General features: G+C 45.0%; 1 protein-coding gene across 1 annotated transcript in view; it reads left to right on the plus strand.

The window, feature by feature from the left end:
* Positions 1 to 24,159, plus strand: part of PROS1 (protein S) — a 53,924-nt gene that overhangs the window by 12,416 nt on the left and 17,349 nt on the right. The window contains exons 5-10 of the mRNA XM_090057535.1: positions 2,830 to 2,952; positions 3,104 to 3,235; positions 7,104 to 7,229; positions 15,750 to 15,871; positions 19,928 to 20,046; positions 23,685 to 23,874. Coding sequence (XP_089913661.1) covers positions 2,830 to 2,952; positions 3,104 to 3,235; positions 7,104 to 7,229; positions 15,750 to 15,871; positions 19,928 to 20,046; positions 23,685 to 23,874 — 812 coding nt within the window. The remainder of the gene's footprint in view (positions 1 to 2,829; positions 2,953 to 3,103; positions 3,236 to 7,103; positions 7,230 to 15,749; positions 15,872 to 19,927; positions 20,047 to 23,684; positions 23,875 to 24,159) is intronic.

Raw genomic sequence — 24,159 nt, forward strand, 5'->3', positions numbered from 1 at the left:
TTTTTTAAGCATGTTACCCTCCATAGTTAACTTTCATTGCTGTGACATGTTGAAAGTGCTTTCAGCCTGTAAATATATGTATTTGTCCCTAAACGTCTGTCCTTTTTATTGTCCTTGAATGCAAACAAAGGTAAAACAGAATCCTGAGTAATTTCACTACACAGATGAACACATTTTCCAGATCATGGTGCCAACCTGCCTGCAGTCGCAAATTAAAATGGACTTTCTTTTTTACCCTCACTGAGGGTTCCAGGATGGGTAGGAGGAAGGACTTTGCAGACCTGCATGAATATGTTATATTACTGACTTCTAGAGAAGATTAACAGTAGTAAGTTGATCCACCTCCCAAAGTAACCCAAATTGAAAACAAAGTTGTTACTGCTGAATGCCCATGGGGGAAAAATAAAAATAAAGGAGAAGCGGTAACGTTTTCAATAGTTTTTTAAAGGCCAGACTTATACAGGAATTAAGTGTCTAAAATTCAGTCAGGCTTCTGTTGTTGAGTGAGGCTGCAATTTGATTATTCTGCTCCCCCACTCCCTGCAACCAAAAACTTGTCAATAGACAATGGTAATGAATTTTAACTGAAAATTGGATCAAAAGTGGCGGGGAGCAGCAAGCCAAGACAAACATAGCTCCTCTTTCAACATCTGCACCAGGAAGTTGTCCCCGACACTCTCCAAAATCTTCCTGGTTTGCCTATGGACTGCTGTATTGTCCTCCTAGCAGATGTCAGAGTGATTGAAGTCCCTCATGAAAACCAGGGCCTGTGATTGGGAAAACTTCCAATAGCTGTTTGAAGAAAGCCTCATCCACCTCATCCTCCTGATCTGGTGGTCTAGAGCACCCACCACACCATCACCTTTGTTGCTCTCCCTTCTGATCATAACCTGGAGAGTTTCAGCAGGCCTATCTCTAGTTTTATAGTGGATCTTTGAGCAATCATATGCCTCTTTTACGTAAAGCACAACTCTTCCTCCTCTTCTCTCCTGCCTGTCTTTCCTGAACAGTTTATACTAATCCATGAGTGCTCCAGTCAGATGAGCTATTCCATCAAGTCTCTATTATTCCAGTCATGTCATAGTTCCATGACTGTACAAGGACTTCTAATTCTTCCTGCTTCTTTCCCAGGCTCCGTGCATTCAGGTACAGACCCCTGAGATAACTAGCTGGTTGCCCTGCTTTCTCAGGAAGAATGAAAAGGCCTCCCCTGTTGCTCCTGTTTGTGCTTACTCCAGGTCACCTACTTCCCTGCTTATCTCAGGACTTTGGTTTCCATCCCTTGGTGAACCTACTTGAAATCAGCATAGCCCTTGCTTTAGCCAGGGTATTTCCCCTATTTCTGAGAGCATCTGCTAAGTCAGGTGATAAGGAAATACATGGTTTGAAAGATTTGTTGTGATCCATGATGATTTGTGCTGGGGATGAAGATACTGTAACAAACTCAATAGTTCTTCTCCTTCCCCTGCAGGCTGGCAAGATCTTTCGAATTGCTATCTGGGCTGCTGTCATGAGCAGTTATTAGGGAGCAGTTGGTGGTGACTGGGGAGCAGTAGCAGTGAACCTTTCTTTATTTATCCACAACCTATCCATAATCTGGGTAGAACCAGTCTTAAATTACTCCCAGGACAGTTTCTCCTAGGAGAGCGAATGTCTGTACAACTTACCCTTCCAAGAGGAGGTGCAACAGAGTTCTCCAGCATCCTAGGTGCTTTGCTTCTCCCTTCCCCACAAACAGTGTGTGTTGCTCTGGTTGGATTCTACTACACCAGCCAAATAGGGAGCAGAAAATGGGCTCCTTACAATCCTGCATTGTGCTGCAGGGAGACAGGCTAACTCTGAGCAGTCTGGGGCATCAAATCAGGGCTGCCCAAGCAGTGCTGCAGTCTGTCTCCAGACAGACTGAGGGAGTTCGTAGAGCACTCTGAGATGTGTGCACAAGGACCCCCCTGCTGTACAAAATTAGCATCGCAAACTCTGTTCTTCAGGGGCTCAGCATTCAAGGGCCTGAAGATGTCTGTTCAGGCATCTCTAGGAAAGTTTTTCTACCGGGAGAACAAGCCAAGGAGAATTCTCCTAGGTCATCAGAGCATGTGTACATGCAAAAGGCTGAAAAATACACAGCAGATTTTTTCACCTTTGGAAAAACATGGCACTTTAGATCCCAGTACTCTGCCGAAGGCAGTTTTCACGAGCAAAAATAAAACATTAAGAATGAGTGGAGGAAATGAAGCCTCTCTTTGCATTCTAGCACAGCAACATAAAATCAAGTGCTTCTTCTATCCATGGCACAGGCAATAGGGATGCAAGTCTCCCTATAAATGTGCCGTATCTAGCATGACAAGAGAAATTGGTCTTTGTGCCTTTTGACCTTTAGCCTTTCTGCCAAGACTCATGCTGATATATTTGGGGTGGTAATCAGTGATTTAGACAGTGGTCCAATAAGAACTGAACTGAAACCATTTTTTGTGACTTAAAAACAACACTATAAAGCTATCATTTAGTTCTATCCTGCCATTATTACAAATGTAGATACACTAAGTAGCAAGAAGTTTTGTGTAACAGTTTCTTGAACCATTTGTCTCACAATAGTTTTGCTTTGATGGAGGCAAAATGTTACAGATACATAACAAATAATACTGTTTTGGATTAGTTGCAGGAGGAGGGAGAGTCTTGTTACTGTTGAGGTGACTTGCCCAAGGACATTGATATATGGATGTTTGTATCAAGCTTTTTCTGTCTTCAGTAGTTTTGTTGAGAAAGAAGCAAGATTAGGGAAAGCACCTTAAAAAAATAAGCTGTTTTATTTTTTTTTCAATCATACCACAGAAATTTCAAATCAATGTACCCCTCTGCCGTGCAATGAAAATGGATACACAAAATGCATAGATGGGAAAGCTGCATACACCTGTGTTTGTAAGCCAGGATGGCAAGGAGAGAGATGTGAAGGAGGTATGCTCCCTACTCTGACAGTTGTGAGAACTATTGTTCTAATAACTAAACTGAAGCATTGTTTACCAGAAGTATGTTATTAAATACATAAGCCAGCAAATAACCTCTCCTAGATTAAGCTTTAGTGTTTTGTTTTTTATATTCCTTCTAGATATAGATGAATGTCAAGATCGAGAAAATATAAACGGAGGGTGTAGCCAAACATGTATTAATTTGCGTGGAAGCTACCGCTGTTTCTGTGAAGATGGTTATTACATGCTTCCAAATAAGAAGGACTGCAGAGGTAAAAGGAAACACTTGCAAATATCAGCACATGAATGATAAATAGTCTGCAAACTGTAGATTAGCTATGTAGTCCTGCCTAAATTTTCTAGTGTCCCTTTCCATTTATCTCTTCCATATTGAACCACATTCAGCATTTTAGTAACAGTTGATTCCCATTGATAGGTCCAGCTAAGTTTTTCTAGCTAAACTAGAAGAGTTAGCTAGTTCACAAAACCCAGTGGTTGAGTAATACACAATAGAATGAGTCCAGTGTGCAGCTCTCGTAGCAAGCCTGGGCCAAGTTTCTAGATTACCGGGGTCAGCTAACATTCTTCTCAGTTAGGAGGGAAAATAGTAATGAATTAATTATGTGCAGTTTCTAGGGCTGTGCAAAATGGTTGTATTTTGATTTGGTTTCAGATTCGGCTGTTTTGGGGGCAGTGATTTGTTTTGGTGTTTTGGATCACTGTCCTGTTTTGTTTTGGCTGAATCTGTTTTGTAGATTTGGCTCTGCTGAATCTCCTCTGAATCTGTTTCGAATGGGCTGCAAGGGAAGCTTCTCACAGCCCTACCTATCCAGGTGGGGCCTGGGGACAGGGATGGCAGGGTCCCAGCAGGGTACAGGATGGGGATGTGGGTGGCTCATCTGGGGGAGGGCTGCTGCCCTCTGTGCAGGAGAGTAGACCCCACCAGATCTCTGATCCCTGTTACACTGGGTCGCGGGTCAGGGAAGCAGTGCAGAGCAGCTAGCAAACCTGCTGGTCCCTGCCGCACGACTCAGCTCCACAGGGAGCAGAGATCCACACTGAGGGTCTCCTTGCTGCCTCTGCCCACCCCGTGCTGCCCCAGCAATGTGGGGTTGCGTGGGGGCGGGCAGCAACAGCAAGGAGACCCTGGTGCAGTTCACTGGTCCCTGCCAGGTTACATGGCGGGGTGACTTAGCTCTTCAGGAAACAGAGATCTGGGGCTGCAGGGACCCCCAGCCCCCAGTTTGCTTTCCCACCCCCTGGTTTGATTCCCCAGCTCTCTGATTATTCCCCCAGTTCTTCCCAGGGGTGCGGGCCCCCTGTTCTGTGTGCTGGGTTTCAGCAGGTTGCTGTTGCAGGGTGGGGCCAGCAGCAGTACTGCAGTCTTCCTGGTACACAACTGCGGGCTCTGCCAAGTGGCCGCTGTTGGCTCTAGCCCACAGCAGCAGCCTGCTGAAACCCTGTGCACAGATCAAGTACCTGAATCTCCCCAGAAAGAGCTGGGGGAAGCGATCAAATAGCTTGGGAATCAAACTGGGAGCTAGATGTCAATGTCAGAGTAGCCCTTCCCCACTGTTTTCCCCTCCCGCTTAGTTTTTGTTTCCCTGCAAGCCTAGCTCTGAAACTCCGAAATTCTCTGAAACATTTCTGATATGTTTTAGAGCCTTCTGATTCATTTCAGAGCTTTTTTGGCACCTTCCATTTCAATTTGGATTCAATGTTTTGGGCACTGAAATGGCTGCTGAAATTTTGCACAGCCCTCGCAGTTTCTAAAGAAAGAGGCTTATTTTGCCTTGAAACACCGTAAATACTCGGAGAGGTGTAGCTCAAATGTCTTTTCCATTGACTATATCCTTAATTTCCTAGTTTGGGATAAAATTTTAGGTAAAATATATGTATTCTTATAATATGCAGAAACATTTGTTACTATTTAGCAAGAAAAGAGTTTGCCTCTTCTTAAAATTGCTTTTCATTACAATTCAAAACTTTTCTGTTTAACTGTATTAAGTGGTACAGATAACTTTGTCATAGAACTCAAAAAGCCAAAGTTTTCAGGCTATCTTTTACTGGGACTCTCTTTGCATGTCTGCATATCTTTTTGCATATCTTTTGCATATCTTTGTGGTTATACAGTTTTCAGGGAAATTCCAGGCAACTGAGAGAGTGTTCATGTTGGGACATTATAATTTCATAGTTTCAGAGTTTCTAGGGTCAGAAGGGACCGGAAAAAATCATCAAGTCTGACCCCCTGCTGCGGGCAGGAATCAGTGCTGGGATCATAATACCCCAGCCAGATATCTATCCAACCTCCTGTTGAAGACCCCCAAGGTAGGGGAAAGCACCACCTCCCTTGGGAGCCCATTCCAGAGCCTGGCAGCCCTAACTGTAAAGTAATGTCTCCTGAACCTGCTCTCAATCAATTTGTGGTTGCTATTCCTTGTTATTCCAGGTGGTGCTCGGGGGAACAGAGCCTCACCTATTTTCCGCTGGTCCCCCCTGGTGAGTTTATAGATGGCCACCAGATCTCCTCTCAGTCTTCTCTTGAGGAGGCTGAATAGATGGTTGTCTAACAGTTTGTTGTGGTTCTGAATGAGGGACAATATCCAGACAGAATACCGCTGAAATATGGGTCTTACTAATACAGACCAGTGAAGTTTGTATTTGTTATTGAAGGGAGGTTGTTCATACATATTATTTCATTCATTAGAGCTAGATTGTGCAATCCTTTCTAGATGAGACCTTGTCAGACATGTTATCCTTTTGAAGCTAGAAGATTACGTGACATTAGCAATAGAAAAAGGATTTACTGATGTAAGTGAAGACTGCATAAAGTAGGGGTGCACCGATAGAGATTTTTGGGGCCAATAGCTGATATTTAAGGAGGCAGGTCGGTTGATACCAATCTGATTTCCGATACAGCTGCCTCCAGCTGCTAAGTCCGGTGTGGTGGTGGAAGGGGAGGGGGGAGGGAATGGGAATGGGGGGGCAGATCAATGCCCCTCACGGTGAGGGAGGGGGCAGGGGCAGGGAGAGGCACTGCTCAGGCGGGGGGGGGAGGGGGGCTGGAGCCATGGCTTGTGGGTGGGGAGGCAGCTTCTGTTGCTGCTTGCACAGAGGAGGGCATGGGAGAGTGTGCCCCCTGGATCTGTGTGGGGCAGGGCGGACTGCATCCAGGGGTGCACTCTTCTCGGCAGGAGCTAGGCTCAGAGTGGGTGCCAGTGGCTCCGGGAGGATGCTGCATCCCCCCCAAATTTTGCCGCTGCTCTGCTTGCAGTGCTGCCACTGCCAGTTGCCCTGCACAGCCCCAGCTCTTCCCAGCGCATCAGTTGAGGTGGGGCATTAAGCCAAGGCTGTGCCTGGTGGCTGGTGGTGGCGGTGCTGCAAGTGGAGCGGTGGTGAAATTTGTGGTGGATGCAGCATCCTGCCAGTGCCTCCAGCACCCACTCTGAGCCCAGCCCCTGCTGAGAAGAGCCCCACACAGCTCCGACTGCAGCCCACCTCACCCCGCAGAGATCCGGGGGGCACATGCCTCTCCCCCTCACCATGCCCTCTTGGGGTGTAAGCAGTGGCGGGAGCCACCTCCCCCCTCCCATGAGCCATTGCTCTGGCTTCCCCCCTCCCCCGGCTGGGGTAGTGTCTGCCCCTGCTCCCTTCCTCACCATGGGGGCATTAATCTGTCACCCCTCATGTCCTTTCCCTCCCTCCTTTTCCACCACACCGGACTTACTAGCTGGAGACAACTCTCCATGCTGCCAGCTGTACTCCTTGCTGCTTGAGTGCTGCGCTGTGGCTGCACGGGTACTTATTAGCCAAATGATCGGCCGCACCAGGCCATTATCCAATACAACCAGTTTTCTTTTATTGGATCAATGTATTGGTGCACCTCTAGCATAAATTGTACTATAGATCCAAGGAAAAGGATCAGGTATCTTAGAGAGAAGAGTTTACAGAGTATGAATATGAAAAATCCTTTGGGAAGTCACTATTACAATACTTACAATATTAACTCTGGTCTGACAGCTTGCCAAACCTAACAAGACATACCAGAATTTTCAGCCTTATTTCTCCTTGTCTTGGAGCAGGTGGTAGTAAAGAATTTCTTAAGAGAATATGTTCTCAATACTGCTTCTGTATTTATAGACAGGGATGAATGTATGTTACGGCCAAACATCTGTGGAACAGCCAAGTGCCAGAACACACCTGGAAAATATGAATGTGTATGTGCAGAGGGCTTCAGATATAATTCAACTACAAAGAACTGTGAAGGTAGTATTTTGTTTTAATCATCATCATCTTTATAAAGTATGCGACTTTCTTGTATTAGTTTAATCCTCATTTTTTAACCACTGTGAGTCTCAAATATTCATTTTCTCAGTTACTCAGCCTCAGTTAGGCTGCTTTTTGTACAAAGATGTAAATTAACTACTGGGGAAATTCATTCACAAAAGGCTTTCTTTGGGACCCAAGACCTCTCTCTATATATCTGTCTATGTACTATTTATCAGTCTATACAGTGTTCCCTATATTCATAGAACTCTGTGTTAGAAGGATGAGTTGTATAAGGACAATCTGGATGGAGGACGGGATCCACCTCCAAGGAGGAATATTCTGCACTGGTCTGGTTCTGCAGGGAGCAAACCAGGAAAGCCAAGGCTACGATAAAACTCCAACTAGCTACAAGTATCTAAGATAATAAAAAGTCCTTTTTCAGATATGTGGGGAGCCAGAGGAAAAGCAAGGGCAACATTGGACCCCTGCTAAAACAGATGGGACAACTGACAACCGACACCCAGGAAAAAGCCAACCTATTAAATGGGTACTTTGCGTCAGTCTTTCATCAGTCCCATGGGACACCCATGCCCATTACGAGACAGGGATGCCAAGGTGAGGGAGATTCCCTGCCCTCCATCAATGATGACCTTGTGAAGGAACACCTTGAGAGGCTGGACACCTTCAAGTCAGCCGGCCTCAAGGCCCCAGGCCACCTGTCCAGCTTTTGCTGCTTAGACAGATGTGCCCCAGAGAATCTTGGGGGCCCTCTCTAGATTGGGAAAGTCAGAGTTCCCTGCTAATGAAGACCGACCCCAGGATCTCCTGGGCACATTTCCATAATCAGGGAAAGTCCACATGGGTCTGGGTGTGGATCCACAGGAACTGGAGAAATCCTGGGCTCTATGTGCATCCACACTGGGACCCGCAATGAACCAATGCCTCTGAGTAAAGTATGGGTTGGCATGAGACCTGGCATAGGTCCCAGCATGGAGGCACAGGGTGCCAGGAATTCCTCAGCTTCCATGCCACCCCATACCTCCACCATGGGAGATGTGCTGATCTGTGCTGTATGAAGCATGTGTTGTTGTGGGTCCTGGCAAAGAAGTGCAGGGCAAGGAGGAAGCTGGGAAATCCCCAGTTAAGGGGGACACATTGTCTGTTGTTCCACATGGGGCATATGCCTGATGCAGAACGTCCCAGGAGGCAAAGTAATGAGTGGAACTTACCTGCAGCTCAGGATGGGTCACACAGAACAATGAGCAATCTTTGAAAACTCCTGGTGCTCTGGTGTAGTGCCCGAAGACTGGAAGAAGGCCAATGTGGTATCGATCTTCAAGAAAGGGAGGAGAGTGGATCTAGCTAACTACAGGCCCATTAGCCTGACTTCTATCCTGGGGAAGATCTTAGAAAAGTTTATTAAGGAGGCCATCCTTGAGGGACTGGCCCAGGCTAACATCCTAAGGGACAGCCAGCACGGGTTTGTTGTGGGTAGGTCTTGTTTGACCAATCTCATTTCCTTCTACGACCAGGTGACCTATCACCTGGACAAGGGAGAAGAGATTGATGTCATATATCTTGACTTCAAAAAAGCTTTTGATCTGGTATCCCATGATCACCTCTTGGCCAAACTGGCCGGTTGTGGCTTTGACTCCACCACGATCTGCTGGCTGGGAAATTGGCTTCGTAGTCAGACCCAGAGGGTTGTGATTGATGGCAGTCACTCATCGTGGTGCCCTGTAACCAGTGGGGTCCCTCAAGGCTCTGTCCTGGGACCCATACTGTTCAACATCTTCATTAATGATGTGGACACTGGAGTCAGGAGTGGACTGGCCAAGTTCGCCGATGACACCAAACTTTGGGGCAAAGCATCCATGCCAAAAGATAGGCGGGTGATCCAGGCTGACCTGGACAAGCTCAGCAAATGGGCAGATGAGAATCTGATGGTGTTTAACCTGAAAAATGCAAGGTTCTCCACCTTGGGAGGAAAAACCTGCAGCATCCTTATAGGCTCGGCAGTGCTACGTTGGATAGTACTACAGAAGAAAGAGACTTGGGGGTCATCATTGACCACAAGATGAACATGAGCTTGCAATGCGATGCTGCGGCTAGTAAAGCGAGCAAAACGCTGGCTTGCATCCATAGATGCTTCTCGAGCAAATCCCAGGACATCATTCTCCCCTTGTACTCGGCCTTGGTGAGGCCGCAGCTGGAGTACTGCGTCCAGTTTTGGGCTCCACAATTCAAAAAGGATGTGGAGAAGCTTGAGAGAGTCCAGAGGAGAGCCACGCGCATGATCACAGGTCAGGAAAACAGATCTTACGATGATAGGCTGAGAGACATGGGACTCTTTAGCCTGGAAAAGCGTAGGCTCAGGGGTGATCTGATGGCCACCTACAAGTTTATTGGGGTGACCACCAGGATCTGGGGGAATGTTTGTTCACCAGAGCGCCCCAATGGATGACTAGGTCGAACGGTCATAAACTCCTGCAAGACCGCTTCAGGCTGGACATAAGGAAGAATTTCTTTACTGTCTGAGCCCCCAAGGTCTGGAACAGTCTGCCAGCGGAGGTGGTTCAGGCACCTACATTGAACACCTTCAAGAGTAAATTGGATGCTTATCTTGCTGGGATCCTATGACCCCAGCTGACTTCCTGCCCTTTGGGTCGGGGGCTGGACTCGATGATCTCCCGAGGTCCTTTCCAGCCCTGATGTCTATGAAATTTTGCCCAATAAAGTGGGTTAGTGGTGGTAGGACACATGCCACCACAGCTGATCCACTTTAGTTTTGTGACATGTTTCTACCCTGTGATATCTACTAAAGATGCCCATCTCCCTTCCATACCTTTGGAGCTACAAACATTCTGGCAAATTAGGAAAAGCCTGAGGCTAGCACTTTCCTTTCTTGTCTCTGCACGCCAGACAGAATTTCCACATGCTTGCAGAACCAGAATCCAGGAGATAACTCAAGCTAGCTTGCTCAAGCTATGTCAGATGATGTTTTAGGAATGAGCTAGATCTAGCACAGGTTCACTTGATTTAAATGTCTATCATGTGTAGCAAGGCCTCAGGTGTCTTGGGCAGCCTGTAGCACCCTGGCATCTGATCCCAGTCTTTTTCCCTCTAGCTGGCACCTGGTACCTGGCACACTCTCCTATCTTACCTGCTATGTCTTGATGTTAACAATGATACGCGTGGGAGACTGCCTTCAAAGAGCCATGCTCCCAGTCTAGCAACAGAGAACTAGAGATCTCTTCCTTGCGGAAACGGGCTTCTACCCCTTTCCCCAGTGAAGAGATCTCTAATTCTTTATTGCTGGGCTCTCAGGCCTCTTCACTGTCTCTCTGTGCCTTGCTGTAGCCCACACACAGTTTACCTGCAGGCATCTTCACCAAGCATCCTTACTGATCTTCAACTACTCCTGTGCCTCACAGCTCAGTTACCTGAGACTTGCTCTCCTGATACTCCTTCTGTTATCGCAGTTTGGGCTATACTCCTCCTTCTAGCCCAGGAGCTCTGTCTAGCTCTCCCCACAGATCCTCTGCCTAGCTCTCCCCCTTTCAGCTACCAGGCCGCCTTCTGCCTAATGGGGCACAGGGATGTCTCCTTTGCTAATTAGCAGGCCTACTGCCAACTCCTTCCTCAATAGGCCACAGTCTATCCAGCTGTGTTGCAGCCACTGCCTTACTAGCTTGCTGGAGCTTGCTCTGAGGTAGTCACTCACACCTGTGTGGCTCCTGGCTGCTTACTTCCTTGCAGCTGGCTTTGGCTCAGCTGCCTGTATCAGGTTTCAGCTTTGTAATGCTGCCTGGCCTCACTGAGTAACAGAGGTAGGGGCCCCAATTACATTATTCCTTCAGCTCCATATATTCTTGCCCTCCCTGAATAGGGAGTTTCTTCCAAAGAAGTCATGGAGCCATCTAATTAAATAAGAAAGGGATGTCTACATTAGGAAGTACTTGTGCATTCTGGTGCATAGCTTGTGAGCTCTGCATTCTGGTGCACGGCTTCTGGTGCACTGTTTAGACATGTATTTTCACATGCTTATGAGCCTGAGGTAGGGAAAGAGCACTTCCCCTGTCCACAGTTTCTAGTCTAACATGGAGAATACTCATTTCCCATATCCACCTCTTGCTTACTGGTACTGATGTGTGATACCATGATTTCTTGAAGAGTATTAAAAAATCCTAGAACTCTGCAGAATGTAGGCCTTTGAGGAACTAGTCTGTGGTAGACTGTAGGACAACTTTCCTTAATAGCCCCAAGGATGGAAATTATTTTAACATGCCATAAGTTTTTGTCAGCCCAGTATGCTGCTCACTTTTGTGCATATATAACTAGTGGGTGGAGCCATGGAGACTTTGGAGCAGCTTCTCCCAAATGCAGCCCTGTAATGCCGTTGTTTAAGAAATGATGCAGGAAGGCCATTTTGGCAGAAACATGAAAAGGTGTTGAACATGGGTGAAATGCAAAAATGTAGAACTTTTGGTTCAGAGATGATGACTTTTATTAGACCAACTGAGACATTGCAAATATATATACATATTTTTTCTGCAAGCTTTTGGGCTCACGTGCCCTTGATCAGGCTCAGGGAAAGTTCAAGTTGGTAAAAGTTCCCATATGTAGGAAATAAACTCCATTTTTGCACAAATGAAACCAAAGCTAGAAATCTGTCCTTCTGGGTCCATTAGACACTCTCATGAGTTACTCCAGAGGGACAGATTTCCAGCTTTGGTTTCATTTGTGCAAAAATGGAGTTTATTTCCAACATATGGGGGTATTTTACCATCTTGAACTTTCCCTGAGCCTGATGAAGGGTGTGTGAGCCCGAAAGCTTGCAGAAAAATGTAATTTTTTTTTTTTGCAATTTCTCGATCCAATAAAAAGTATCATCTCTGAACCAAGAGTTCTAGATTTTTGCATTTCTTTTTGTCTCAGACCAACACGGCTACTAACTATATCCCTGGAACATGGATGAAGCATACAAGGCAGATTTTTGTACACATGACGCACTATCTTCATGGGGATACCAGCATTTCTGGAGCAGAAGAAATAGTATGTTTTGGCAAGATTGTGTTATATTAGAAGACAAGAGATGACCAGAAATTCTAGTGGATGAAGCATATCATCATAGACCTGTGTTAGGAGCTCACACTGACACTCTGGCACCACAATACATGATTGAGGGACAGTACAGATCCATGTTGCTGAATGAGCCATCTAAAAGCTGGAGAGCTCATCCTGCTACATTTTGGTGTTGGCAAGTGAATTCTCAGTCTCATAGTGGTGGTGGTGGGGATGGTGTAGAGATGCTACTCATGGAGTGGGATATGGGCATGTGAACATGTCTAAAGTAGGAGCTGCACTACAGGGAATGAGATTCTTGAACCGTGTCACATCCTTAGAGTTTACATGCCTGAAGGAACCAGTAAGCATGCTACATGTAAGTGGTAAACATTCTCTGATCCTGCAACTCTTGGTGGTCAACAGGGGCCAATTCATCAATATTCATGTGGGAAGTCCTGGCAAGGTGCAAAATGCCAGAATTCTGAGAAAATCTGTTTGTTCTGTGCTTGGAGAAGCTGAGACTTTATTTCTACCCAATGGTAGCATTAGAGTGATGATGTAGCCATGATGGTCTAGAAGTGACATGAATGGCTAGGATTCCTTTGGGGTGATACCTTTTATTGGATCAACTGCATGGTTGGAACAAATTTAGACAAACTTTCGAATGCAAGACAGTCTTCATCAGGTCAGAATAATGAAGAATGTCTTGCATTTGAAAGTTTAACTTTATTCCAGCTATGCAGTTGGTCCAGTAAAAGATATTACACCAGAAAATCCTTCCCACCTATTGGCACTGGAAACACCATAGATATTCTGTTTCACTTATAGCTGTTGCAGAAAGGATCTAGTTGGATCCTGGACACCAACAGATTCCTTGGTACATAAGGAATTGCCCCCATAAGCCATATTGTCCCAAAGATGAAGAGATGCTATAGTTCTTCACATCCATGCACACACAGCAGTTTTAATAAGTAATTGATTGCTAATACTCATGCTGTTTTGCAGCTTGCAAAATACCACAGGTCATGTGGTACTGATACTTGGATATTTTTTAATGCTCATTGAGCTGTTCTTCTTAAACTCTTTGGACAAAAGGGTTGCTAATCAGCATGGGACATTGTTTTGCCTTATTAATTTTATGTAATGCATTGGGTAACTGCTTACTCAAATGAAAAATAAAATATTATTTAAAAAATGTAACTGTCTGCTTATTTTGGGACATAGGGTGCCATTTAGTTGGCTTGTGAGGAATACCTACTGTTTTTCCATGATCTAATAAAACCTTAGGCATAGCTGCAGTTTCTCTTCCCTTACAATTAAGTGGACAAGCGCTTAGCACAAACCACAGAATCTTATTAAATTTAGAGGTCTCTCCAAGGACAAATTTCAGACCACAGTCTGTTCATTTGACCACTAACAAGAAATAACTGCTTTTTAACTACTGAACAAAGCCAATTTTGGAAACTAATATGTGAAAAATTATGACCCAATTCAGCCTTGCAGCAATGGTGCATCTGCTGCATGTAGTAACCCTCTTGTCTTTTACTCCTCCTCTTCTTGTGCTACATGGCTGACAGGAAAAAAGGGGATTGTTAGTACCTTGGCATTGTACAAGCTATCTCCCAGGCTGGGGTGGGTCCAGAAAGGATGCAGTGGGACAGTCACCTCCCATTTTGGCTGGATGTCACATGAGTTGTCAGTGCAGGATCTGGCTGGAGCCCTTGTTTTTGCATGGCTTCAATGCCCAGGGGGTGAGTGCTACTGCCACCATATACCCTCCTTTTCCCTGCTGGGGTAGGGAAGGGAAAAGGCTAACAGCAACATCAGTGTCTTACCCTGATCAGCTCGTGAGCTCAGAGCTACTGGTCATGCCAAGCTCCAGCAGGAGCCCATGCTGGACAATGAGCTCAAAGCTCACTGTACATGTGCAGCACAACCAAAGTGGGGGTGGGCTTGCCTTGTTTCTGGGTCTACTACTGTTATCAGGGAGCTATCAACAACTTCAGATCATAATCTGTGGCAGGGCATTGCAGATAATGCAGGAACAAAGAGTAGCAGAATTCCCTGTTCCTTATTATTAAGCTCTTGAGGAGGGACCTATTTGCTGCAAGAAGCTGTGCACTTGGGCATGCACTGCAGATTACACAGAAACCTACCTTTACCTAGGGACTAGTGCTTGCTGAGAAGCCTGCACAGTTAGTTACCTGCCCAGGTCTTGTGGATGTTGAGACCTAAGACTGTTTTGAAGAAGCATTCCTTGAGTTCCAGTTCCAGCTCCTTTTCCATAGTCTCTCATTTAAGGAATTTGTCCAGGTTCCTCTGCTCCTACTCCTTCTGTGTGTACAGGAGTTCCTTGATGTTGGTGCTCATGGGAGTGTGTAGATGAAACGAGGGGCATGGGTGCATGACACTTTAAAGAAGGTTAAATGCTTTTGCACCGCTTTAATGGCATTGGTGCTTGCATGCGTTAGCGGCGTATTGCGCGTGAATTCCAGCTGCTGTAATGCATTCGGTGGAATAATGCGCCTTAAATGACTTTGGGGTGCAGCAAACTAAAACATCTCTGAGGAGTGGCTCAGGGGCTGTGCAGGTAGCCTGGCATCAGCTCAGGAAGGCAGGCTCCACTGAAAAAAAAAAAGCTGCGAGCCTGATCTCTCCCTTCCCATGTGTGTCTGCCTACCTGAGCTGTCTGAGGACCTGGTCCTTCCCTCCATGGCGGCGGTGCCCCCCAGGACCACCCCAGCTGGGTACCTGGGGGGCAGAGAGAAGGGGGCGCCACTGCTATGGAGGGAAACACCAGCCCCCACTGCAGGCCAGGGACCACTTTGCCTGCTGCCAGCCTGCCCTCCGCTCTCCGTTGCCGGAGAGGCAGGTAAGACATGGGTGTACACAACACAAGGGTTTACTTCACCCTAAATTGAAGTGGTGTTTTTAAAACTCACTGTTTCAAGTTAGGGTGAAGTAAATCCCTGTTTTGTACACATGCCCTTTCTTTTGCATCTCCACACTGTCACTGTCCATAGATTGCTTTCTAATAGCTTCCTCACCAGTAACATCTGCAGGCTCAGGTTCCTGGGAGGATGGGTCTTCCCCGTCAGATAATGAAGTACCTGCAAAGGAAGTGAAAGTGCATCTTTTTGGATTGGTTAGAAATACATTTTCTCTGCATTACTTCTGTAAGATTAAGCCATAATTTGCAACTTACTTAAATCATCTTGGTATGTCACCCCTTTTCATTGGCAGGCTTGGCCATTCAGAGGTATCAGGTGAAAAGCTAGCAAGAAAACTACTTGTCATAATGTATTCAAAAACATATCACAGACTGGGTTCACATTCCAGTAAAGAACTATCCTTGCTCCTTACTCAGTTAGCTTAATGTATTTGGCTTTAGGACTTGTGTGAAGTAAATGCTCAGCCTGAGTCTCATGCAACTTTTCTCTTTCACTGCAGATGTGGATGAATGCGCTGAAAACATTTGTGGTCAAATGTGTGTAAATTACGAAGGAAGCTATACCTGCCATTGTGATGGTCATAAAGGGTTCAAGCTCTCTCAGGACATGAAGACTTGTGAGGTAAAACTGCCTGAGAGGTAAAAGTTGTGAGGCAAGTCTCATTGCGGGGCCACAGAAGTGGTAGTTTCTTGATCACAGGATGAACTAGATTAGAAAAAATACTAAGATAATCCATGCCAATTTCAGAATGGTGGCAAAACACTGGAGGCAGTGGCATTGTGGCACCGTTCCACAAAGCAGACACAGCAATTCAGCTCATGAGTATTTCAACAGAATTTGGGCCATGCATAGCACTTGCCTCAGCTTCCTCCAACCCCCCTCTCCCAAAATGACCCCCAAATCCCTTTTCTAAAGGAAGGAAGTAGGCCCCTTTTTGGTTTAGGCATCCCTAGGGGTTGGAACTGTGGTTTGGAAAATGGTATCGCACATTTTCCAGGTGTTTTCTTGCTGCGAGAACTTCCTCCTACCCAGTCCCACAGAATGACTTCAGACTTGAGCTGAGCTTGATTGGTATGAGTTGACTATTTTGCCTGGTCCCAGTTTCCATAGCTTTAGAAGAAAGTACTAAGTGTTGACCATGTGGTTTCACCAAATGCTGAAAACTCAATTCACTTCCAAAATAAGCTATTTTTAGGAACCAAAAGAGTTTTAAGATTTATACTTGTCAGTGCCAGAAACAGCAGGACTGTAGAATATTTCAGCAGAAACCTTTCTTTGTCAATTGTTTTCTTTATATTACTTTGGCAGGAGCTGGGCAGGTTGGGACTTGTAAGGGTGTTCAAACGCTTTCATCCAAAACAGTCTTTGACACCATAGGAAGTAGAGGGGCTTAAATATTTCCAGATCAAAGCCTGATATTGTATCAGGACATATTTGCCAGAACTTGTTTTGTACTTACTAAAATTTAATACTTAGGCAACATGGGGAGCAAAGCCATTTCCTGTTGATAATAAAGTGGGAAGTCTATCCTTGTTTTCTCTATAAAGCATGACTCCTGTTGCTGTGTGTGAGAGGTTTATTAACCCTCATGAAGAGATGCATGAACAGAAAGGGCAGCTGTACACATGCTCTGGGGTGGAGGGGGGCACTTTAATTAGAGCGGTTCTGGGAGCTGCTTTAATTAAAGTGCCCACAGTGTCACATGTATTCAGCGTCCTGCACTTGAAAATTGCAGCAGGGCGCGCTTGAACTAACATGAATTAGCACGTGTTGGAGCAGATGTCTGGCATATGTAATGGTGCCCAAAGAGTCTGAGCCAATAGTTACAAGCTAGCGGCAGGTATTTTCAACTGGAATCCAAATATCCAATATATAATTCATCATTTAAGGGCAGACTTCTTATGCTATTTTAATTCAGGAATAACTCCATTATAGTCAGTGGAATGACTATCATGAACATGGTGTAAGATCAAGACATTTTAAGAAATGGAACTTTAACAAGTCAGACTATCTAAATGCAACATGGCTAGTGTACACTGTAGTACAGGGGTGACAGAGATATGGCCCACAGGTTGCATCTGGCCAGTGGTACCTCATCATTTGGCTCCTGCTGCTGGCCCTGGGTCTCAAGTTGACCCATATGACACACACAGCACACACTGGACTGGCCTGATGTGCAGGACTGAGGATAAGTGCTGCACATGGCTCCCACTTTGGAGCCTGTGCTGTATACGGCACCTGTCCAGGCCAGTCTGGCACTCCCCTCATCATGCTGGATCCAACACCCATGGCACCCATTCCAGCTGGTCCACTGTGGCACACATGGGGCCACTACTGTGCCATACATGGGGCCTGCTCTGGCCAGTCCAGAGCAAGTGTTGCATGCAGGGCAGCTCCCAGACTGGCTGGAGTGGGCACCACATGCAGAGCAGTCCTGGATTAACTGGAGTAGGCACCATGGGTACTGTATTCAGCATAGGAGAGAGAGGAATCCATGGGCCCAATCTGGCCTGCGGGGCAAGCCCCATGCTATTTGTCCAGCCCACAGAGCCAGATGAGTTTGATATCCCTGCTGTAGCACATTGCAGCTGCTCTGCCACAGCTGTGTGCGACTTAGGTCCCTGCCACATGTTATACTTAAGGCATGATTAACCAATTAATTACATCTTAAGTTGTAACCCAGCCACGTGTTAAAGGAATTTATGGCATCATAAAACAAGGAATAAGCCACAAAGTTATTATATAAAAAATGTGTAGTAACTTTGTGACTGGTTCCTGTGACACCATTAATTGAATGTATGATGGGGTATGGCCCCACACCTGGGAGTGTGGATCAGCTGCCAGGGCTCCACTGTGAGAGCTTGCTACATGCTGGTGCAGGGGGAGCCTGGGATTATGATCCCTGGCTCCCCTCGCACTGGCAGTAGGGCTTGATGGGATCTGATGCATGATCCCACAATCATGCCTCCTGCCATACACATGTGGATCACACATCAAATTCCTTTGCACCTTTACCTGCATGTCTGGCAGGGACCTTATTCTGATATGTGATTGAAAAGAAGAGATTTGGTCCCAAAATAAAACTTCTGATTATCCTTTTACATCTAATACTAATTGTGACATGACGCGAAACAGAAAAGCAGCAGTGCATATTGGATAGCAGGAATCTGTTCATAACATCCTATCTATTTAAACTGATGTCACTCAAAATATTACATCGTTTTTGAATACTAGGATCATCACTCTTGAATTACAGAAATCATTCATAAATCGCATACACAGTCATGCTTTGCAGCAGTGTAGCCTAGAAAATAAAGAACCTCCCTTAATTAAGGCAGCAGGGAATTTCTGTAGGTAGAATGTAAATACTTGTACCTAACTCTGATTTTAACTAGGGCACCAGCCACAATTTTATAGTCATGGAATCATTCATTGCCTAAAATGGTTATGACTTCAATTTTACATCTGTCCTGAGAAGATTCTTTTTTTACAAGCCATTATATTGCATTAACACTGTGCTTGTATATTGATTCACTTTGACGTCCAAGGAAAGCATGCTTCTTATTGAACCAATCCCCCTCTCTAACATTGTAGGTGTTTTAGAGTTCAGGCACCCCAAACTCAATACAACCATGTGGCTTAGTATAAATGATGTGCTAGAATCCTAGTCAGGGAAAGGAAGTGCTCTGGTTTTGGACTGGATGCCTACTCTTAATTTGCATGGCCAGCCTTTGTATCTGAGTTTGCCTCTATTAAAAACTATGTCACAACCTGCCCATATTTTCCCATGTATAAGAGACATTGAAAGGAGGTCTAAATGTAAGATGCACCTTACTGAAACTACAGAATTGAAATCAGATATCAGTAACTTGAAGTCAGCCTCCAAGGTGCCAATAAAGCCTGGAGATGCTGGTGACAGTCAGCAAGCTTAGGTCAGGCAAAAAGGGTATTGCAGGAGGCTGTAGCAGTACCTGTTTTTACATTTTGGATCCTACCAGTGCATGCCAAAGTCTGGAACTCATTGTGTCACCAAGTTCCTTCAGGGAGTTACTGGGCAAAGGGAAAGGAAGGGAAGCAGAGAGGGCTGTTGTGGCCCTACCTACCTTCTGCCCTACTTTCCTCTGGCAGTCACCATCCCTCATTGGTCCACCCATCTGAGAAATGCTGAGCTGCAGCTCCTGCTTCTTCCTTCCTTGCAGCCAAAGGAAACTATCTTTGTGGAAGTGGGACCCTCACATCAACATCGTCTTCTTGTCCTCTGGTTCCATGCCACCCTCTCCAGCTCAGGGACGCTCTTTTCTCTATCAGATGCAGTGAAGACATACACAATCTATACTCCAGCAAGACCTACCAAAGGCCCCCTCTGCTTGATCATATTCAGTAATTAATTTTTTCAATAATTTTAACCTTTTGGAAGGGGGGCAGTGAATCAGGTACATCGTATACACCTGAAAATACAGTATATTTCAGACACGTTGATAATATATAGAGAACAACAACAACATCATTTAATTTGTTTTGAGGCATCAAATTATTTAAGTACAATACTGATCAGTTATGAAAAATGAATTAGTCAAAAATGAAACTAGCTAAAATCAACAAGAACTAGAGTTCTTTTGTGATCTATCACTGTAGAAAATTAGAGCATGCTGTTTTCCCTTTACCCATTATTTCCAGGCTGTTCCAGTTTGCCTCCCGCTGAACCTTGAGCCGAATTATCAGTTGCTTTACCTGGCAGAGCAAACAACAGAAAATGCTGTTCTGCATTTAAGGTTTAAATTGCCAAATGCCAGCAGGTGAGCCTTTGCCAACAATAAAAGTATGCATGAAAGTTACGGACATTTGTTTCCATTAAGTTTTCAGAGGGTGACAGAAATGTTCAGCATTGAATGCGCAATTCTTACCATCATCTCCTCAGGACCAGATAAGACATTTTTATACCACGGAGAATGACTGAATTGATATCACTGGCACTTAGTGGAACTGAAGTCATTTGAAATGACAGGAAGAGTAATTGCCTGGAGTCAGTTTACAGCATCACTTACTGATCATACTGTATCCCTAAGCCAGTCTTTCAATATAGGGAGACGAGCAAATTCCTAATATAGTATGACTGAGACACCTTTTATCTAGATACTCATCAGCTAAATGAACTGTTAAAGAGGACTTTCTTTCAGACAAGAGGCAGTAGCAGCTGACTAGTGCAGAACTGCAGTCAGTCGGTGAGCAGGGACCCCCTTGGTGTGGGCTGTATGCACCACACTGCACTAGAGTCTTGATGTGAGCATATCACCATGTTTACCCAAGTTCAAGAGAACCCTGAATTTAAGATGACTCCTCAGTTATTAGATTCTAGACATGGAAAATTATAAATCTGTTTTAAGTTTCCATGTATAGAGTTATTGGAGGTTCCTCTTAAATTCTTCCCCCCAACCCCTGCCACAGGGAAAGTAGTGACAAGGGAGCTCTCATCTCTTATGCGGGGAGGCTCAGCCCCTCTGAGCTCCCCCATAATTCGAACCCTGCTTGTCACCCTCTACTGCCTGCCCTCCCCTCTCCCTTTACCTTTGCAGTTGCTTCAGCTTTGTCTCCACCAGGAGCATAGAGCACCCCACTGGTCTAGGCAGTAGTGGTATCTCCAGGCTCCAGGCTGGGTCAGGACCACTGTGGTATCTCCCATCACCACTCTGCCCTCCTTCTCCGAGGTCCTTCCTGCTGCCCTTTTCCCATGCTCTCCTTGCACTGTGTGCCCCTCCCCTGCACCTCTTTCCGGTGCTCCCCTCACTGCAGCCCCCTTCCTCATGCTCCTCTTTGAAATGCTAGCCCCCTTCCCTCGCACTCCCCTGCACTATGTGCCCCCTTCCCCCGCACTGCCCCCCCACTCCACATATCCCTTGCCTGCCACATGAACCACCCTGGTCCATTTCAGACCTACAGCAGCTGCTTGCCATACTTGAATCTAAAACAAGGGATTTTTTTAGCCCATGTTGAATGGGGGGGAGGAGGGGGATGGTTGTCTTAGATTTAAGTAAATGTGGTATATTCCTCCAGCACTGAGACATAATCCAACTCTGAATGAGGAGGGTTATATTTGGAGTGGTTTTGCTACACTTGTATTGCTATGGGACCATGCACATGTAACAGCTAGAGTATGACAAGTGATACACATTAGCTTGGTGCTGTATCCAAGGTAGTATCCCTGAACCTTTGAGTCCTGTGCTTCAGATACTGTGCTCTATAGATATACCCCATCAGAAGCTTGCTGCCCCTCTGTAAGGAAGAGAAAGACCTTGTAGGGGAAAAAGTAGCAGATGTAGAAAAAGACTAATGGGCCAGTCTTGTGTCTGACTCAAATTCTGCCCTGAAGAACCCCAACCATGAGTTCTACACTTGTAAGGCTTTAAACACTGCCTTCAGCAGGTGAAATTTAAATAAGCTTATTTCTAACGTGCTGTAGTTCCTTTTTAGTCAAAGACCTAAGAAGAAGTCCGATGATTTCATAGCAAATAAAGCAAGAAAGAGATTAAAGTTCTTTATCACAATGCTTTGGCCTTGGATAATGCTTCTGCTATTCTTAGCTAGAGACCGCAAGTTATAGCATGCTGTACACAAACGATTGAAAGAGTTAATTGTCCCTCAAAATGTTGTAATACACCAGTGAAGTACAATAACTTGTTTCAATTCCATATCAGCTTGTAGTATTTACTCTTCACTTGTCAGCGTCCTAGAGCAATTACTAATATTAGTGACCTCTTTATTATGCTAGAATTTCTTCAGGGTGGAAGCTGAAAATGCAGTGTTCTCTCTGACTCACAGCTTCAGCAATTTCAAAGACAGCAATAAGAGAAGTGGTTAAATTCTTGGTTTTTAATTCCTCAGAATCTTTAGCAAAAGCATAAGTATTGAGATACCTGTATTGAGATACTGTCTATCCTTGTGTTTTGAATCAATGTTGACCTGGATTTAATTTCTCCTGGAAGATTTTAAGGCACTTCCAGACCTTGGCAAAGGTCATAAATAGTTATCTATAGATTTCAAATACGAAGATTCTTTAGGACTGTATTTGAAAGTCAGTGTAATCTTGACAATAAAGAACTGAATATGGAGTTAGGGCAGCAATTCTCTTTCTTATTTTAGTGTTAGAGTGATTTTGTAGCCATGATGGTCTAGGAATTTTGCAAGAGGCAAGGATTTCTTAGGGTGATACATTTTATTGGACCATCTGCATAGCTGGGGTAAAGTCTATGCTGTGTAGGGGTGTGTGAAACGGGCAGTATTACCCAGAAGTGGACTGGAAGAATTTCTGGTCTACTTCCGGGTCTGCTGCTGAGCATGCTGGAGACCCCCCTGTGCTCTGGTGCGACGCTCCATCTGCCCCAGCATCGGAGCATTCACGAGCTGCCTGCTACCTTGAGGTATGTAGAAAAAACATTTAAAGCTGTCTCTATGTCTGAATCACCAAATCTTTCTGAACCTCTCTCAATCAATTCAGAGGGTTCTGATTTGATTCAGAGAGATTCAAGGGTCTTCTGATTTGATTTGGATTCGAAGATTCAGCCACCGAATTGGGCTGAATCTCTAATGAATCAAATCAGTGACTGAAGCTTCACACAGCCCTAATGTTGTGCTGACTTTTATTCCACAGACCCGATGAAGAGGGTCTTGCATTTGGAAACTTGTCTAACACTATCCCAGTAAATGATAGTTCAGTAAATGATATCACCCTATAGAATCCTAGCCCTTCTTATTCTGCCACTGACTTGTTATATGACTTTCACCTTGCCTCCCTGCATCTTTGTTTTCCCCTCCCACCCTTTATTTCTCCTGTTTATTTAGGTTAAAAGCTTTTGGTGATGGAGCAGCATAGGATCTCTAAGCACTGCTGTAATATATGTAATAATACTGGTATATGTTAGATCATCCAACTCCACCCCGACAGAGTAGAAACTGGCCCAGTTATCTGAATTAAAAAAACCAAAATAAAACACATTTTCAAAGCCAATGATAGCTAAGCACATTCATGGAGGACACTGTAGAATTTTTTCTGGACTTGCTCACTATTCTGTTGATTTTTTTTCCCCTAGCATCCTTGTGGAAGTAAGAGAGTTTTAACCCTGTTTTGTAAATAGGAGCAGTGAAACAAAGTGAATTGGTCATATGGGAAGCTCATGAGAATTGAACCCCCAAATCCTTCAAATCCAATGCCTTGAATAAAAAAAACTGAACTTTTTATCAGGATTCAGATTAATAAGTTTCCATAACTACTGGGTTGTGCCTGTGACTAACAGCCTGCAGCCATTCTACCTGCTCAAATACAGTGTCCTCTGTAGACTAAGACATATCTGTATAACTAAGTTATTAACATATCACACTTAGTTCTTCAGTACCTCATCTGTCCTTTTCTCTTTATTGTGATTCCTCTCCCACCATTCAGATTTTCAGCAGAATTTGATTTCCGGACATATGACAATGAGGGTGTTATACTATATGCTGAATCCTCCAACAACACAGGATGGTTCTTGCTTGCACTTCGGGATGGAAAGATTGAGATTCAATTCAAGAATGAACATGGAACAAAAGTCACAAGCGGTGGCAAAGCCATTAATGATGGTGTGTGGCAAACAGTAAGTTGGCTTTTCCCCACCCTCCCCTCCAGTACCAGATTTCTGTCTGGTGTTCATACCTATGCAGTAGTGCTACTGCCTAGTTCTGTAAATATGTGTACCTTGACACAAGTGGATGGTAGCGCAGTTATTCTAACACACAACTATTTTTATTCCACACTATCCAGTACAGCTTGATCAAATGAAGGCTTGTTGTGTCCTAACAAAAGAAAATCTTAAGCCTTTCTTTTTCAGTGGTACTTGCCTCAGGGCTTGGGGCTCTTCTGCTCTCAGTGAAGTCAAGAG

Source organism: Crocodylus siamensis, chromosome 1 (genome assembly GCF_052110815.1).
Source record: "Crocodylus siamensis isolate JL-2025a chromosome 1, ASM5211081v1, whole genome shotgun sequence".
Taxonomy (NCBI): domain Eukaryota; kingdom Metazoa; phylum Chordata; order Crocodylia; family Crocodylidae; genus Crocodylus; species Crocodylus siamensis.